Source organism: Prinia subflava, chromosome 23, assembly GCF_021018805.1.
Source record: "Prinia subflava isolate CZ2003 ecotype Zambia chromosome 23, Cam_Psub_1.2, whole genome shotgun sequence".
Lineage (NCBI taxonomy): Eukaryota > Metazoa > Chordata > Aves > Passeriformes > Cisticolidae > Prinia > Prinia subflava.
In genome coordinates this window covers 1,048,677-1,067,313 of record NC_086269.1, presented here as the reverse complement: position 1 = coordinate 1,067,313, position 18,637 = coordinate 1,048,677, and the positions used below count along the sequence as shown (strand labels likewise).

General features: G+C 56.2%; 1 protein-coding gene across 3 annotated transcripts in view; it reads right to left on the bottom strand.

Moving 5' to 3' along the window:
- Positions 1–18,637, bottom strand: part of PLXNA2 (plexin A2) — a 142,598-nt gene that overhangs the window by 76,001 nt on the left and 47,960 nt on the right. For all 3 annotated transcript variants that reach the window (XM_063418096.1, XM_063418098.1, XM_063418099.1), the window contains exon 4: positions 11,397–11,531. In XM_063418096.1, the coding sequence (XP_063274166.1) occupies positions 11,397–11,531 (135 nt within the window). The remainder of the gene's footprint in view (positions 1–11,396; positions 11,532–18,637) is intronic.

Genomic DNA, 18,637 nt, shown 5'->3' with positions numbered 1-18,637 from the left:
TTTGGGGTGTCCTTGCAGGGCCAGGACTCAGCGATCCTTGTGGGTGCCCCCAGCCCAGGGCATTCTGTGGTTCTGTGATTCCTTTACTCACTCTGAAGGCTCAAGGTCCCTTTTGGATGGGAGCAGTTCTGGATGGCTGCACCACCCAAACAAAGCCTGAACCCACCCCCAGTCCCTGCTGCTGCCTCTCAGGGAGATTTCTCCTACAAATCCAACACTTCCTCCAGCATCCTGCTTGGACGAGGTGCCAGGGACGAGCTGGTCCCAGGCCACCAGCCTGGACCACGCAAAGACCTAAAATGGAAAAATCCAGCTTGTTTTGAACTGACTGGAGCCTGCACTCCCCTCTCTGCAGGCACGGGAATGCTGTTTCTGGCACAGCTTCTCCAAATAAAAGTGTGGTCAGCTCTTTTTGGATGGATTTTGAGCAAATTGTTTTTGTGGGCAGCGCTGTCTGCTCGCTCGCACCGAGGCCCAGCCACACAGGGAGGAGATGTTTGTTAAACCCCGTCCTTCCCCTGCTTCCCCCACAGAGAAAATCAAAATAAAAACACACAGAATCCAGTTCTTAGGGAGGTATTAATAGCACCCGAGGCACTGACACTGGTGAGTCACTGAAATGGATGGGGAAAAGCCCAGAAGGACTCAGGAGGGGAAGGGAACCTCGTTCCTGATGCCCAGTGCTGAGTGCTGTCCTCACTCCAGCAGGGTCCTCAGGGGTGTCCCAACAGAGCAAAAGGCACATCCCTGCCTCGGAGGGAATCAGGGAATCCTGAAAGGGCTTGGGTTGGAAAGGATCTTAAATCTCATCTCATTCCTCCTCCACCAGCCCCGTCTTCTGCAACACCTCCACCCACCCCAGCAGCTGAGAGACCCTCAGAGGATTCCTAAAGGGTCTTTTAATTCAATTATTTGAATTAAAATAATTGGCACCTTGACACCCCAGTGCGGTCCCCCCTTGCAGCTCCTGCCCTGCACTCAGCCTCTGTTGGGAAGGGAACAGGAACACAGATCAGAAGCCAGAAGGGCATGGAGCAGATAAATAAAAATATGCTGCGAGAGAAACTGGAGAGACGTGCTCTGAAGTGGAGCCAGGGAGGAGGGGAGGAGGCAATGTGCCACCACTGCTGGTGGCACAACCTCAGCAGAGTGCTCGGGGCTTAAAATACCCCCAAACCCACCCAGACTCGGTGCAATGTGAGAAAAACTCCCTGAAAACGTCCCTCCCCTCCTGTGTGACCTGCAGGGCCGCCCTGACCTCAGCAGTGCACATTTGGAGTGATATTTTGCTCCCTCTGAGGGAGCTCCCGTGCAGCTTCCAGTGCTCTCCGGAGCCTCGGGGCTGCAGGGACCACCCTCCCCCCAAACACAGCCCTTCCCTCCTTCCTCTGCCCCCCGAGAGGAGAAATCACCCAGCACCTCTCCCTTGTCCCCAGCAAAGGCTGTTGAGCAGTGCTGGCAGCACCAGTCGGGTTTGGAGCTCTCCTGGCTCTCTGCTCCCTTTGCAAACACAGCACAAACCTGCCCTGAGCCCTCAGCAGGGTTTAAACCCCAAATTCTCTGCCCTGCTGTGTCTGCAGCTGGAATGAGGGATGCTGCTCTGTGCTGGGGAAGGGACAGAGCCGTGGGGATGCTCTGTGAGGCTGCGGCTCCAAGGTGGGAGCACCAAAACCCTCCTGGAGCTTTGCTTTTTTGCCATCAAACCCACAAGTTTGGCCCTTCCAGAGTTCAGGGAGGTTTGGAGGAAAGAGAGGACTTTGCCAGGGTGGGGAGAAGAAGAGCCCAGAGTCTATAAATATCCCCAGGTGTGGCAGCAGCAGCTCACACGGAAGGCCCTGTGCACCTGCAGCGCTGCCAGCAAGGATCAGCGCCTGGAAAGCGCCGCTGGCCACGGGCACTGCCAGCTGCTCTGCAGGAGGAGGCAGCTCCCACCGCTCCCCTGGGAGGGCTGACCTGAAACAGGGACTGCACAGAGCCAAAAAACAACGCAGGTACTTATTGAAAGGCTCCTAGGATCCTCCATGGGCAGGACAGGAGCCTGAGCAGGGCTACACCCAAGGCGGACACAAAATGGGCACAAAAAACGGCTGATTGGCCATGAGATTTTATGATTTGATAAGTTTCAGTCCATTTGCATATTGGGGTTTAATTGTCTAATTACAGTTTCAGGTTGTGAGGTCTCATCCTTCTTGCTCCTCCCTCCAGCCACCCTTGTTTGTGCTTTGGGCTGAAAATTGTCCTTGGTGTGCAGCAGGAACAGGATTTGACCCTGACTGTGAGCTCAGAGCTGCACCCTGGGCAGCAGAACCTGAAAAGTTGAAAGCCAAAGCTTCAGGCATCACCTCAGCCCTGGTGCCCAGCGAGCTGTGTGCCCTGCCAGGGGCATCCCCTCGGGCACGGGCACGGGGGCGTTCGCTGCAGCTTCCAAGGGGATTCCGGGCACGGGAATCAACTTTTCGTGAAGATTTCTCCACTCTAAAGGTTCACTCCTAGGAGTGCACAGGAAGAGCTGCAGTTGGGAAGTTGATGCCCAGTTTTTACAAACAATCTGGCTCTGCAAACCACAGCCAGTGAATTCCCTTCCCTCATTCCCCTCCTTGGAGCACCGACCTGCACTGCAGGGATGTGGAGAAGGGCTGGGGCTGAGGCTCTGGGGCTCTCCCAGGTTTCCTGTGTGATTTAGGATAGGTCACACAGCATCTCCACACTTCAATCCTGCTCTAAAAGGTGATATTGCTGCTCCATCTCGTAGGGAGGATAAATCTGGGAGTGGAGAGCAGAATGTTCACAGCCTGGTGGGGGTTGCTGCAGAGAAAGCGCTGGAAAAGGCAGAGGGAAAATAAAGAGGGAAAGCAACAATCCCCCTGTGTGAGCAGCACGCTGCAAGCTTGATTACAACAAAAATAATTTCTTTAACACCCACACAGAGAGCTGCAGGCCGGGATTGCTGCTCCCCCTCTCTGCCTGGCCCCCAGTCCCGAGCAGGGCCCTGGGCAGGGCTGGGGCAGGGGGAGCAGGCTGTGTTTAGTCTGCCAGGCACATTCCTGCTGCCTGCTCAAATAAATACAGGATTATTGATGGAGCTCCTTCCCCTCCCCAGAAATGCCACAGTGGCTCCCGGGAGCAGCACAGGGATGGGGCTGGAGGGACACCCGAGGCTGCAGGGGTTTCTCGTTTGGAAGGGCAGGATCTGCACCAGGTTTGGAGCTCAGGGTTTCCATCTGGGATGCTGAATGTGCCCTCCAGGAACATCCCAGAGAAATCTCTGTATCTCCCTCCAGACCCACAGAAAATACCAACATTTTTTACCACAGCAAAGTTATAATGGGAAATATTTTTCCAGAGGAGGAGGGAGAGCAAGAGCAAACTTCACAAAAAGTTGGGTTTTTTCTGCTTTACAACTAGCCTTAGCTTTTATATTTAGTCCCAGCTTGCAAGACCATTCCAGCCACTTTCCCTGGGGCACATCCATCATTTCCAACCTATCTGGAACCCTCAGGAGCTCAAGTTCCACCTAATCTGGGGGAATTTTTCAGAACCTTCAGGGGAAAGGGAGAAAAAGGCAAAAGATGCTCAGGCTTTAAAAGTCGGGGTGGATTTGAACTCTCTTAAATCCTTCTGCCCCCTTGAGCCTCAGATTCCAGGCAGGAGCTGGAAGCCTGGAGAGGTCAGTGCTGGGGGCTCTCAGCTGCTCACACAGACACCAAAAATGTCCCAAGGTTTTGGGGAGAACAGGCAAAGCCTGATCCATGGGAAGCACTGCAGGACAGAGCTTGAACGTGCTGGAGTCACAGAGCCAGGGATGGTTTGGGTTGGATCTTAAACCTCATCCAGTGCCACCCCTGCCATGGCAGGGACACCTCCCACTGTCCCAGGGTGCTCCAAACCCTGTCCAGCCTGGCCTTGGGCACTGCCAGGGATGAGACAAACACTTCCAGGGGTGAGGCAGTCCTCACAGGGAACACATCCAGCAGGACAAGCTCCTGCACCAACCCCACAATAATAAAGTGACACTCCACACCACAGCCCTTTTTCCATTTCACCCTTCACTGGATCATTTTATGCATCTATTCCCCTTGCTAATTCAAACTAATTAAAGTATAAAATAGAATAATTTGTGCCATTTCAGAGCTCCCCTCAGCATATTGTGAGTTATGTTTCCTTTCTGTTGGCGCCCGATGTGAGCAATTCCCGGCCAAGCTCATCTGCTGGGGAGACAAACCATTCCAGGAGCACGGAGTGGGGGCGAGGGGAGCTTTATGGAGGAAGAGGAATCCAAATTTGCTTTTAAATTTCAGAGCTGAGCCCTGAGTGTGGCATTTCAGATCTCTCCTCCAAGCCCATTTCCCTGCTGGGCACACGGCTCTCTCCTTTTGCTGCTGGTGAGGGAGACCCGGGTCTGTCTGTCCGTCCAGACTGGAAATCCTGCAGCAAAGCTCTGCAGCATCCCAGACCCAGCCCTGAGCATCAGCATCGCCCACAGAGCTGGAGGAGGCTCTGGGAGAGTGGAAGGGATCCCTGTCCATGGCAGGGGGTGGAAGGGGATGAGCTTTAAGGTCCTTTCCAGCCCCCAAAAATCTGGGACTCCACCCACTCCACTCCACTCCACCCGACCTCAGCCTCCTTCAGGATGGGGCCGGGGTGGTGGCATGGAATCTGGAGGGACATCAGACCTGTCCCCAGCTCCTGGGGATGTCACAGGTCCCTTCACAAACCCCCCAGCACCCGGGAGCTGAGGCTCCGTGCCTGGGAATGTGCACGTAAGGGAAATTCTAGGAATGCCTCAGGAGTGTGGTGGCCGGCCTAGAAATGGAACAATGGCTCTGTGGAAGAGGAGGAACTGGGAAGGGAAGCAAATGCCGGGACAAACACGTGGGAACCCTGTGGCTGTGACTGGCAGGGGAAGAAACAGCCCTAATCCAAAGAAAAACCACAGCAAAACAAACAAACTGCAGGCGAAGGCGGCCAGAACTTGAAAGGAACAACCACAGGAGCAATGTCTGAAACACAAAACTCATCCAGGAGACGCAAACCCGCTGACCCCGGGCTCACACCGCCGCTCCTTCCCGGAAGGTTCATTCCTCAGGGAATAAATTCCGCCAGCCTGGCAAACAGGGAGCGGAGCAGCCAGGCTGTCCCACCCGGCCGGGCTCAGGCTGCTCGGTCCATCGATGGTAATTAACACATCCTCCTCATCAGGGAGGTATTGTTAATCACCTCGGACAAGTTTTTAGCGGAATTTCTTAATTATTCCTAATGGAGTGTGGGGAGGGAGGGGGAGAGGGGCGGTGTGGAGTCAGGGGTTTGGGGAGGAGGAGCAGGTGGGAGAGGGGCTCAGCCCTTCCCCCAGGGGATCCTGTCCCCTCCTCCAGGGGATCCTGTCCCCTTCTCCAGGGGACCCTGTCCCTTTCTCAGGGGATCCTGTCCCTTCCCCCAGTGGATCCTGTCCCCATCCTCCTGGGATCCTGTCCCTTCCTCCAGGGGATCCTGTGCCCTTTCTCCAGGGGATCCTGTCCCTTCCAGGGGATCCTGTCCCTTTCTCAGGGGATCCTGTCCCCATCCTCCTGGGATCCTGTCCCTTCCTCAGGGGATCCTGTGCCTCCGAGCTCCCTCCCTGCCCCAGCTCACGGGCACAGGATGAGCAGGTGGAGGAGCCCATGGGAGGCCGGATTTTGGACACCTCTGGTGGGATTCAGCCGAGCCCTTTTCCCTGTGCCAGTGTTCAGAGTTTGCTGAGATTATGTCCGGCTAACTGGCTGTTCAACTAGCAGATAATGTAGTTAAAAATTTAATCAGTTCATTTTTTCCCTCTTGATGACTCCAGACCCTTTTATCCACATCTCTTGCATTTTTTATCATGTTTTCTCAGTTCTTTTCAGGACACCATCAGTATTTACAGCCCTGCTGCTCCAGGACTGATGAGCTCCCCTGTTTCTCTCAGCCCTCACTCCAATCCCAACCTCTCCTAAATCATCTGGGCAGTTCCCATCTGCCTCCCCCTCCCTCGGCATCCAGAAAGTTCAGTCCAAAGCAAAGCACTTTTCACAGGACTGAAACCTCCCGGGGTTACAGGACAGGGGAATGCACCACAAATTATCCCTGGAGAGCCGCAGCTCCTGGCACAGGGGCACTTGCAAAGCAAATATTTCACTGCTCCCAGAGCAGACTAAAAGACAATTTCTTTACCTAAAGCCACGGTGATGGATGTGGAGAGGGAGGGGGGAATTCAGTGGGTGGAAAAGCAACAGGTCTGGGAATAAATAAGGAGCAGCTGTGGCTGCCCCATCCCTGGAGGGTTCAAAGCCAGGTTGGAGGGGCTTGGAGTGACCTGGGGTGGAATGAGATGAGTTTTAAGGTCCCACCCAACCCAAACCATTCAGTGGTTCTCTGATTCTACCAAAGAACACAAATCTGTGCCCTCCAAAGCCGAGGCTCTCCTGCAATGGGCACACCCAGCGCTCCCTGGAGCAGCAGAGGATCCCTCAGAGCTCTGCCGTGTCCGTGGGCATTCGCTGGGTGGTTCTGGGCTCTCCTCTCTGCCTGGGGAGTGCTGAGGTTCCCAGCCAGAGCAGGAGGCTGCTGTGTCACATTCCTCCCAAAAGCAGAGGGGAACATCCCCCGTGGCTGAGTGAACCTGGGAGCAGCCAATGGAAGGTGCAGGGATTGTGAGGATGGTTCTGGAAGGTGAATTCTGCATTGGCAGCACCCTGGGCAGGTGAATGAAAGGTGCAGGGATCGTGAGGACGGTTCTGGAAGGTGAATTCTGCATTTGCAGCACCCTGGGCAGGTGAATGAAAGGTGCAGGAGTCATGGAGAATGGTTCTGGAAGGTGAGTTCTGCATTTGCAGCACCCTGGGCAGGTGAGGGAGGTGCTGCTTTTCCCCTCAGCACCTCACCCAGGGTTTTATGTGAGAAGACAATAAAAGGAGGGATTGTGATCTGGGAAAAGAGGGGGAAATAAGGAAGGGAAAGGACGTGGTGGCAGAGCTGTCTTCAGGCAGGGCAGAGGGAGACCCTGCTCAGCCCAGCTCCTCTGCCCCTGCAGCTCCCACTGCTGCACCTGGAGGAGCCCCTGGTGCCCAGGCAGGGTGGAAAGGGACATTATGGGACATTTTCCTCACCCCTGACACAAGGATATTCCTCCCAGCCAGTATTTCCTGTGAGCATTTGGATCCTGCTGATTGAAATTCCCCGTCTGCAGCCCTTGATTAGGTGGTGAAATCTTTTGGAGCCGGCAGTCCCTGCCCCGGGTTTGATTGAGCTCCTCTCACTCCTGGCTTAAAAATAGCCAAATCTGTTCTTCTGTCGAGAGCTGTGAAAATCTTTGGCCCCAGTTTTGCTGATGCTTACATAATGCCCGGGCTGCAGCGTGCCCACCAGCGCTGCCAGGGCGGGCTGGGGGAGCCAGGACAGGGCTCTGCCCAGCCCTGCCTGGGAGCAGAGGGGGTCCTGCAGCCCTGGGGCCATCAAATCCCCCCCATCCCCCAGGATTGATGGAATTGAAGCTTTCAGACACTGGAGAAGCCCAGCTGCCCCGCTGAGACCAGACAAGGAATGGTCCAGGGTGGGTTACGGAGCCCCTTCTGCCCAGCACCACCTCAGCCCTTCCCTCTGGGAGGGAGAGCAGAGAATTCCTGCACGTGCTGCTGTGGGCTCTGTGACACTCAGTGACAAAATGGAGGCTTTTTAATCGGGGCCTTTGGTGGCCCCACATTTGTCATGCAGTGCCATTGACCCCTCACCTGCTGTTTGCTCAGCCCTGGGTGCGCCCCCACACCTCACCTGTGGCCAGTGAAGCAGCAACGTGAGCAATTCCACCTCAGTATTTTAGTTTTTGTTGGTTTGGTTTTTTGCATGTTTGTTTTTTTCCTGATAAAACTGTTAACTGAATTTGTCAGTGGGAAATGAGGCAGCTCACGCTGGGCAGTGGCTGAGAAGAGCCGTGGTCCCCTCACTGTGGCCGTGCTGGTCCCCCCACACTGACCCACCACAGAACCCGTGGTGAATTTGGGGACAGGACCCAAAAACTGGGATTCTGGGGAGAGTAACTCTGCCAGCACCTGTCAGACCCACTGCTATTCCCACCCTGGAACCCCACAAAGCTCCTGCAATGCCATCTCATCTCCATCTCCATCTCCATCTCCATCTCCATCTCCAACTCCATCTCCATCTCCATCTCCATCTCCATCTCCATCTCCATCTCCATCTCCATCTCCATCTCCATCTCCATCTCCATCTCCATCTCCATCTCCATCTCCATCTCCATCTCCATCTCCATCTCCATCTCCATCTCCATCTCCATCTCCATCTCCATCTCCATCTCCATCTCCATCTCCAACTCCATCTCCATCTCCATCTCCATCTCCATCTCCATCTCATCTCCATCTCCATCTCCCTCCAGCTCCCCTCAGCCTGGCTCAGCCTGAGTGCAGAAATGTGCTTTGTTTGCTCCACCAGCCCTGAGAAATGAATTCCTGCTTTAAAGAGGGTCAGAGCCACTTCTCTTTTCCCCTCAGAGGGTTTGAAACCAGGTGCTGCAGGGAGGGAACCCAAAGGAGCTCCTGATCACCACCCTTAAACCTCAGAGCGGTTCAGGAGCTCCGAGTGCCTGGAAGCAAAATTTCTTTATTCCTCTCTCCCCCAGACCGGGCTGTGCAACTGTTGCTTCTGTGCTTTGTGGGAGTGAAATCAAATGTCAAATATTCTGCTTTGGAAGGAGTTGGCAGCGAGACATGAAAAGCTCAGGGAGAGCTCAAAAAAAAAAAGAGGGAGGAAAAAACTGGAGCAAAGCACAGACAGGGCTGGGACAGGAGCCAGGGGAGCGGGGAAGGGCTGTGCCTGCAACCACAGCTCCAGATCTGAGCAGGAGAGGCTCTTTTCCCTGCACTCAGCACAGAGCTGGTCCTGCCTGCTGCCTGCACAGAAGGGAGGTGGGCTCCGTGCCCAGGAGCTCCATCCTCGGTGGGAGGCACCCCCACAGCTCCATCTCCTCAGCACAGCCCCGGTGCTGCACCCAAATCCCGTCCCAGGGCTGTCCCCAAGCCCGGAGGAGCTCAGGGGATGCCACCAGCCCTGCTGGGAGCCCCTTCCTGAGCTCAGTTCCACGGAACCCCAGCCCGTGGCTGTGTCTGGACTCGGGCATTGGCCTGTTTCTGTCTCTGCAGATATTCAAATCCCGGCTCTGGACAATCCTCCCCCCGCGGGAACGTGCAGCACATCCCTGCTAGCAGCAGCTGCTGTCTGTGGCATTTTGCTGCAGCAGAATTTCAGTTTATTCTCGATTTCCAGCCTTCAGAGGCTGTTTATTTGCTGTACATCCTCAGCCCTTCTGAGGCCGCCTCCCACCACTCACAGCCTCAGCCCTCTGGAGCTGCTGGACCTCTCTCCTCCTGTGCTGACCCCTTTTCAATCATCAGCCTCCTTTACGGAGAACCCGGGGACAAAAGATATTCTTGGCTGCACTCTGCTGAACTATCACATTGCCAGGGCGGGGGCACCGGGGTCACAGGAGCTGACAAGATCCATCTGCATCGGGTGCTGGGATTTTGGGACCCAGAGCACGCAGTGCTGCAAGGGCAGGAGGCAAATCCTCCTGCAAATCCTGCAAGGAGTGAGAGGCAACAGCCCCCAGCTCCTGGGGGCTCCCCAGGGCAGAGCCGTGGCTGAAAATGGAATTAATGTTCCAGGAATATTCTATTATTTGCTAATTCTCTTCACATCTTTTTGTTTCACAATTAAGCAAATTAGTGCTTTGATGAATATTAAGACGCTCTTGCCTCATAAAAGATGAGTTAGAGGCATTCCCCCTGGATTTTGCTCCTAATGAAAACAGTTCCTCAACTGTTTGAGATCCACCCTGAGTCGTTTCCTCCCTGGTGGGAGCATGGGCAGCACGTGGCTCGTGCACAAAGTGACCAAGCATTAACATTTGAATCAAATAATTCAATTTCAAAGTTTGCACAGATCCTCATTATTGCCACCTAATCCCAGCCCAAGCTGCGATGGGATCTGAAATTTGTGGCTGCTCATGCAAGTGTCTATCCCTGAGTGGCTCTAACAAGCACAAAATGCCTTCCTCAGCCTCAGGGATTCACTCGCTCGAGCCTTTGAGCAGGGAGAAGACTTTGCCCTCTTCTAAAACACGTCTTCCCTGCTTTTAAATGACTTCATAACCAAGGAAAAGATTTCCCAGTTTTTTCTTCTCTTGCTGTAGGTCAGAACAGTTCTGCTGGCTCTGGGAGGAGCTGGGAGCTCCCAGTGAAGGTACAAGGGGAGCTGCCTCCATCAGAACACCCCTGATCACACCAACACCTCCCTGCAGCACCTCAGAGCAGCTGGGAGGGAGGACAGGGCAGTGACCAGGGGGTCACAGAACCCTTTAACAGCGCCCAGACCCCTCCAGGTGCAGCCCCTCTCCTGCCCCCAGCACTCCCAAGGCACAGCCCCATCAACCTGAACCCCCCAGCCGTGAGGGACAGCCAGGAAAACGCTCAGCAGAGCCAGAGAGCCCAAAAATCCGAGTGCTGGGGGCTCTGTGGGGTTCTGTGCCTCAGAGAGGAACAGGAGGCCCCAGATCATCGCCACCATCAGCAGCCTCCCGTGGATTGGCAGCCATCAATCCCATCACAATCACTTGGGCTGAGCTTTTTCAGGGTGGGCACCCCCCCGGGGCAGCAGCAGAGCTGGCACAGAGCAGAGCCAGGCTTAACGGGGCTGGGTCCCCCCTCTGTGCAGCAGCAGCTCTCACTGGCAACCCCTTGAAACCTGCTGGTAAATACCCAAACAAACAGAGAAATACAGAGAGGAAGAAAGCCACCATCAGTGCAGCCATTTCAGGAGGGATTTGCTCCCAGAAAGGGCGGCCAGGCCTTGGCAGGGGCTGCCCGGGGAGGTCTGGAGTGCACATCCCTGCAGGTGTCCCAGGAATGCTGGATGTGGCACTGGGGAGCTGGGGACAAGGCGGGGATTGGGCACGGGGTGGAACTGATGGTCCTGGGGGGATTTTTGGTGATGGAATCAATGGTCCTGGAGGGATTTTTGGGGATGGAATGGATGGCCCTGGAGGGATTTTTGGGGATGGACTCGATGGTCCTGGAGGGATTTTCCAGCCTCAGGGGTTCTGGGGTCCTGTGCTCGAGGATGCTCCCAGACAAACCCTTGCAGCCCCTGGTCCTGCAGCAGCAGCCCTGGAATGCTGCGGCTCAGGACGGTGCAGGAAGGGCTCAGAGCCCCAGAGCAGCCCAGCTCCATCACCTCCAGCCAGGAACCAGCATGCACAACCCTCCCCAAGCACTGATACCAACTCTGCTCGGGGGCAGCACACCCCGAGCTCCTCCTGCGCCCACCCGTGCGCTCCGGAGCACATTCCCGAGGGAAGGCAGGGGACGGGCACTCACCTGGCGCTCTGCCATCACGTACAGGTACTTGTGGTCGGTGGAGAAGGCCATGTCCCGCAGCACCGGGCTGCCGTCCTTGAACACCGGCACCACCTCGTACTGGATCCCGCCCTGCGGAGGGCCGTCCGCCCGGATCTGCGGGGAGAAAACAGCTCAGAGGGGCCGCGGCAGCCACAGCCCGACCTCGATCGGGGGATGGCGGGGCCGGGGCAGGAGGAGGAGGAGGAAAAGGAATTAATGCAAAAATCTCCGAGCTGGAGACAGGGCAGAGGCAGCAGGGGCTGGAGCAAAGGTTCTGTCTCTGCTGGAGCCGATGTGATTTTGTCAGTCCAGGAGAAATAATGAGAGTTTTGTGGCTGCAAGGTGAGTGCAGAGGAAAGCACAGTGAGCTGTGATTGACCGTCCGGGGGGAAGGAAAATTGTAAACTTTTAAGATTCTCTCTAAAATAAACCTGAAAGGAGGCCACAAAACTCTACAGCCAACAGCAAAGCCACGATACTGCAGAGGTATTTTTTAATTCTCTAGACACCCACAGAATGACACTTGGACAACCTCCATCACCTCTTCCTGCCACGGGATCCTCCCGGAGCGTCATCCCTGCCCAAAACCCCGGGATGCTGCTGCCATTCCCTGCCTGCAGCACCCGGCGAGGCAAAGCCAGCCCGGCCCTGCTGAGCGAGCAGAGCTCCGGCACAGCAGCACACGGTGCGCTCACCCCGGGCTCTTGGCATCCCTGCATCCCTCCAAAACAACCCCCGGCTCCCGCGGGAGAACCGCGCGGGCTGTGAGCAACCCCAGCCCTGCCAGCAGCCGCGGCTGCGGAGGAGGCGCCTTCCCTTCCCCAAGTCAATAATTGATGGCCTCGGGGGCTGTGCGAGGGGAAGGGAGGAGGATAAACAAACTCCTGACATCGCCTTTCCCACCTGGGTGCGCGTGTTGGGAGAGCCGCTGGACGGCAACGCCGAGAGCGGGGCTGGGGGCGCCAGGGGCTGGCAGCGGGGCCGGGGAGCCGGGATGGGCCGGGATGGGCCGGGGATGGGCCGGGGATGGGCCGGGAACTGCCGGGGATGTGCTGGGATGGGCCGGGATGGGCCGGGGATGGGCCGGGAACTGCCGGGGATGTGCTGGGATGGGCCGGGATGGGCCGGGGATGGGCCGGGGATGGGCCGGGAGTTGCCGGGGATGGGCCGGGATGGACCGGGAATTGCCGGGGATGCGCCGGGGATGTGCTGGGATGTGCCGGGAATACGGCGGGAATCGCCAGGATGCGCCGGGAATTGCCGGGATGCTCCTGCTGCCCATCCAGGAGAGGACACACGGCCCTGGAAACGCGCCCTGTCCCGGAGGTGCCGTGTGCTCCCGGGCCGTGCTGCCCCAGCCCTCCCTGCTGCCCCAGCCCTCTCTGCCCCGCTATTCCCCACCTGGCTGGGGAGCCAAGGGCAGGAAAACCTGGAGCCCAAACCCTCGGGAGAGGCGGGATGGAGCACACCAAGGGCCGGCTCCTCTTTCTGGTTCGTGTCCCCAGGAGGTGAGAGAGCAGGTTGCTAAGCACCTGATGATTTAGCAGAGAGAGGAGCCACGGCAGCTGGAAATACCAGGAGATCTCCACACTGCGAGAGCAGAGAGCTCCCCTACACCTTCTCCCAAATAAATCCTCCCCTTGGAAGGAGCTCTGGAGCCTCCTGCCATGCACAAACGAGTTGGGTACACACAAACACGATTATTTTCTGTATTTCTCTCTTTTTCCCTTTACCTCCCGAGCGTTCAGCGCTATAAAGGAATCGGGTGGGAATGTGAGTGGTCTTTGAGCACCCACCGTCAGGCACGGGAGCCTCTGGTAGGATCAAGCTGCCAGCCCAAGCCTGCCTCAAACCCCCTGAGTTTTCAGAGAGCAAAATCCCCCAAAAGGCAGAAGGTCAAACCCTGCTTTAATTCCACCTGTGAGAATCAGGATCACGGCAGCCTCAGTGAAACAGCAAGAATCAGAGGCAGCATCACACCGTGTGAGCCCAGTGCCTCACTGGGTGCTGCCACCCGAGCCACCCACGCTGCTCTGGAGCCACCAGAGGGACAAAAATCCCCTGAGGAGCAAACAGCAGGGGCACGGGGCTGTCAGGGATCCACAGCCAGCCCCGCGCAGACCTCTGATTAATGGCCAGACTGGAATGGAAGCGCCGGACATGAGGGATCAGCAGCCTTTGTGAAAAACAACTGTTTTGCAGAGCTCCCTCAGGGCACCGGCAGCTCGTTAAATTGAGCTTCTTTCTAGTAATGAGGTCAGACAGGGCTAATAAAGAGAGATACCACTGGACAAGCCTGGTGCAGCCCAATTCCAGCTGGGAATTGCAGCTCCGGGTTGGAGACAGCGCCGATGGCTCCTCCAGCCTGGGTGAGGGATGGGAATGGGAGCCTGGAATGGGAGCCCCGGGACATGGAGCGGGGTGCTGGGTGCTGGGTGCTGGGTGCTGGGTGAGGGTGCTGGGTGGGGGTCCTGGGTGCTGCCTGCACCCTCCTGCCCCCACAGAGGCCAGGGAGCAGCTCCGGGGCTCGCAGGCACGGTGGGGTGGCTCAGGGCACGGGACAAGGGGACAGCAGAGCCAGCTGCCCCCTCCCTGGGTGGGTGTGGAGCCCCCAGAGCCCCCTGCCCACAGCCCAGGGCTGAGGGCACCCACTGGCACCGGGATGCTCGGCTGCATCTCCTGCTCAGGGCTGGGTTCCCATGGCAACAAATGATGATGTCAGAGAAGAGCGATGATTCCCGGGGACGAGGAAGAAGAAAGGGATCATCTCACACAGCAGGAAGCTCCTCGCTGACGTTTGGACAGGGAAAGAATTCCTCTCCTCACGTATGGGTGCCCTACTGGGGCCAGACAACTCCTGAGCTGTCCCTGGGGCAGCGGCGTGGGACCAGCCCTGCACCTCCGGGCTCATCCCAAATCCAGGGTTCATCCCAAATCCAGGGCTCATCCCGAATCCAGGGCTCATCCCAAATCCAGGGCTCATCCCAAATCCAGGGTTCATCCCAAATCCAGGGCTCATCCTGGATCCAGGGCTTATCCCAGATCCAAGGCTCATCCTGAATCCAGGGCTCATCCTGGCACGGCAATGAGCAAGAGGGGAGCAGAGGGCCGTGGCTGGGCTCTGGTGCTCCTCTTTGGTTCTGTGCCCTCCCTTTTTCCTCTCCTGACAGGATGGGGGGCATGGGCAGGGTTCAGAGAGGGGCACAGAGGGGCAGGGCCGGGCTGGGTGGGGCTCAGGTGTGGGAGAGGCACCTCAGCGAGCTGGAATCCGGGATCAGAGGGACAGCCAGCCCAGGAGGACACACCACAGGCTGCCACCAACCCCAGGAGCTGCCTGGGCCACACCCGGCCCTTCCCTCCTGCTGGACGTTTACAAATCTCTCCTGAGAAGTGCCTAATACACAATCTGCAAATCCAAACCCATCCCTGGCTCCAGGGCTCGTGGGGAGCAGGACGTGGTGCTGGGTGCAGGGAGCTGCAGCCCTGCAGGGCCGGGCTCACGCTGAGCCCTTTAATTCCCACACAAAGCAGCACAGGCTAAGCTGGGCTTTATCGGCAGAGATTAACCAAATTCTGCATTGTGCCACCGGGATGGGGCCGTGTAGGAGCCACTCAAGGGTCTAATCTGACAGGAAGCTCCACCACACCCCTGGCAGGACCGTTCCCCTCAGGTGCTGTGCCCAGCCAGTGCTGGGAGAGCTCTGCCGTCCCTGCCAGCCCCTCCCAGCAGGCTCCCATTAGGAGACACGGAATCTCTTTGCAGGAACTTTCCATGATTAAATTACCTGTCTGTTTTCATTAGGGGTGTTTCCAGCAGGCTGACTCAGGATGGAGCTCCTGACGCCAGGAAAAGCAGCTGAATCAGGCCCTGCATGAGGGGCTGATTCCCCACCCGGGGTCCTGCAGTGAGGCCACCTAGCTCCTCCAGAGCTGCAGCTTCACCCCACAGGACCTCCTGAGGGGTCCCAAAACACTTTGGCTTCCACGTGGAAAGAGCCAGGGAGGCACTGCAGGGGCTCCTGAGAGCATTCCCAGGGCCAGGAGCAGCAGACACTGCCTGAACTTGCTTATTCTTGTGATGGTAATGAAGTGAAAATCTGTGCCTGCATCCTCTGACACCCACAGCCACCTCCAGGAGGGGAGAATCCAGACCTGGAACTGCTGATCATTACCCCAGAGGTTTCCAAGAGCCCCTCAGGCCCTCTGTGAAATTCTGGGAGTGAAGAACCCCCAGACTCACTGCTGACATCTGGACTGGACCCATTTCCAGGGCATTACTGAACCCAGAGGGGGTCTGAGGATCGTTCAGCCAGTGCACCCCACATCTGGGATCTGAATTTGCTAATGCAGGGCCCCAGCAGGACCCCTCACCCATGGGAAAAGCCCGGCCCCAGAAAACTCCCCCTGCACCTCCCTCCTGCAGGCAGGAACAGCAGGAATGGCACTGGGGAGTCTCCCCTTTGGAATTCAAGAGGAATACTGATCCCATTAAGGATCCTTCCTTTAAATCATAGATGTGTCCGTGAGAAAGTTAATGACAAACCTTACATGCACATTCAATTCAAATCAGCACATCCAATTAACTTCATTACCTGCAGGCTCCCTCATCTCCCAGTCTCTTTCTCTCCTGTCACATTTTCTTTATGCATTTCTCCCAGACTGGGACGGAATGGATCTGTCACAGTGGGCATCACCTCTGTCTGTGCCCCACAGCCTCGATGGATGTTCCCTGCTGGAGCTCACGGCCAGGAGAAGGGGCTGGGAGTAAAGCAGCTCCTGGAGACCAACTCTGCTCCCTGAGGGAGGAGAAAATCCATCCTTTCCCAAATTACACTGTCCAACTAAACATTAAACACCTCACTAATCACTGCTGGGGCTGCCCTTGCAAAACCCTGGGGGAAAGTCTGCACAAAGTCTGAATAAAGTCTGAATAGTCTGAATAAAGTCTGAATAAAGTCTGAATGAAATCTGAATAAAGTCTGCACAAAGTCTGAATTTCAGGTCCCTGCCATGGCACAGGATGAGCTTTAAGGCCCCTCCTGCCCTTCTGTGAGCCCACGATCTCTGAGCCCTGCCTGAGGACACCCAGCTGCCACGCCAGGGCCGAGCAGCAGCTTTGGGGTGCACCCACAGTGTTGGATCTGCCAGGAGAGGAGATTCCCTGAGCATTTCCTCCATGAACTCAGCTCTTCCCGTTCCCTCGAGGGAAGGCATCGGGAGAAGGATCCTTGCTGCCCTCCTGCAGGGCTCTGGAGGGGAAGGAGCCAATTTCTGGGTGGAGCAGCAGCTCAGACATCCTGGCAGGACAAACCCTGAAGAGAAATTGCCTCTGGAGACGTTCTTTCCTTCTCCAGGAGAGATTCTTTCCTTCTCCAGGCCTTCATTTCCTTCTCCCTCCAGCCCTGTGCAGAGCTGATGGTGCAGGATGAAGCAGGGAGGATGAGGCACCATGCAGAGCCTAATCAGCAGCCCCATGTCTTTAATTTATTACTGCATGAGAGGCTCGTTTAGAACAAAGCTGCCAGTTCGGGAGATCATTCCTTGAAAAGACTTTTTATTTGAAAAGCTGTCAGCTCACACCTTGTCACAGCCCTACTTGCAGCAGCAGAACTTTAATAACATGCCACCTCATGCAAATGAGCTGCTAATTAATTAAGTAGTATTCTTCCGGGGATGGATTCATTAGAGTGAAATTTGGGTTGGCGAGCTTGGATGGCTTTGGATGGTGCTCTAAATCAGCAGCATTGTCTTTTCCTGGAGGCCCAGCTCTCCCTCCCATCCAGAGGGAAGCTCTGTGCCCCCAGGGAGGCTCTGCACACCCCGGAGCTGGAACCAACCCCTGCAAGGCACAGAGCAGCCCTAAATCAGCTGAAACCAGCAGTGGGATGTGGAAAATGATGTATGAGGTGCCCAAAAGGTTTTCTTCTCTAGAACTGAGGAAATCCAGCGCAGGAGAGGGCTCGGTACAAAAGCAGGAGGTAAAGATTATTAACGTGGGATCAGGGAATGCTGAGGAGGAGCAGGGCTGCTTTCTTTTGGAGCACTTGTTGCAAAGAGAAAACTGCTGGGGTTCAGGGCCAGCCTTGCACCTCGCAGCAGCATCAAACACATTTCTCCAAAGGTGGGAACTCCCGGGGTCCTGGGGGTTCCTGCCCAGGAGGAGGAGAGCTCCGGGCACAAGCCCTGTCCTCTCTGATCTGTCCCCAGGGAAGAGCCCCGGGGAGCAGGGGTGTCCTTTCCCTCTGTTCGAGAATCCCCTTCTCCCTTCACCCTCCTGTTTGATTTTTGAGCTGTCTCTGCTTCTCTGGGCTCTGGCAATCGCTGTTAACAGCACTGCTCTGCTCCAGGCTTTGCATTCTGCAGGGAAACCTTCAAAGGGTGAGGCTGTGGCGTCCCAGAGGCAGGAACCAGGTGGGTTCTGTGTCCGAGGCTCTGCACGCTGACCCTGTGCACAACCCCTGCCATCCTCAGCCCCGCTCCTCCTGCTCTGGGCAGCCTCAGCCCAGCTCCCCCCTCCCAGCTGGGAAGAAAATGAAGGCACAGGCGAGGAAAGAGTGGGGCAGCTCCAGGAACAGGCAGGAGGGGATTTTATCCCTAAAACGCCCTGTTCTCCACGGCCCTGGCAGCCTTGGGCAGGGATGCAGAGCGGGGCTGGCTGGGGGCACACGGCCCAGGCTGGGGTTATTCTGGCGTTATTCTGGTGTTATTATTCTAGAGCTATTCTGGGGTTATTCTGGAGTTATTCTGGAGTTATTCTGGAGTTATTCTGGGGTTATTCTGGTGTTATTCTGGAGTTATTCTGGTGTTATTCTGGAGTTATTATTCTGGTGTTATTCTGGTGTTATTCTGGAGTTATTCTGGAGTTATTCTGGAGTTATTCTGGTGTTATTCTGGGGTTATTCTAGAGTTATTCTGGAGTTATTCTGGGGTTATTCTGGGGTTATTCTGGTGTTAGTCTGGTGTTATTCTGGTGTTATTCAGGGCCAGGGAGGTACCTGGTATCTGCTTGTCACAAACCATTTGCAGCTCTTGCCCAAAGCCCCCGAAATAGCCCAGCACATCTGTGTTATCTGTCCACACCTCACCTGTGCCCTTCCAGCTGAATAATCCTGCACAGCTCCCTGGCAGGCGCTCCCTCCCCAGCATCCTCCTCCAGCACTGCATTTCACAGCTGAAGGGATTGGTCTTGCTTAGTTTGCTTTGTTGACCTTGAGTGGCCG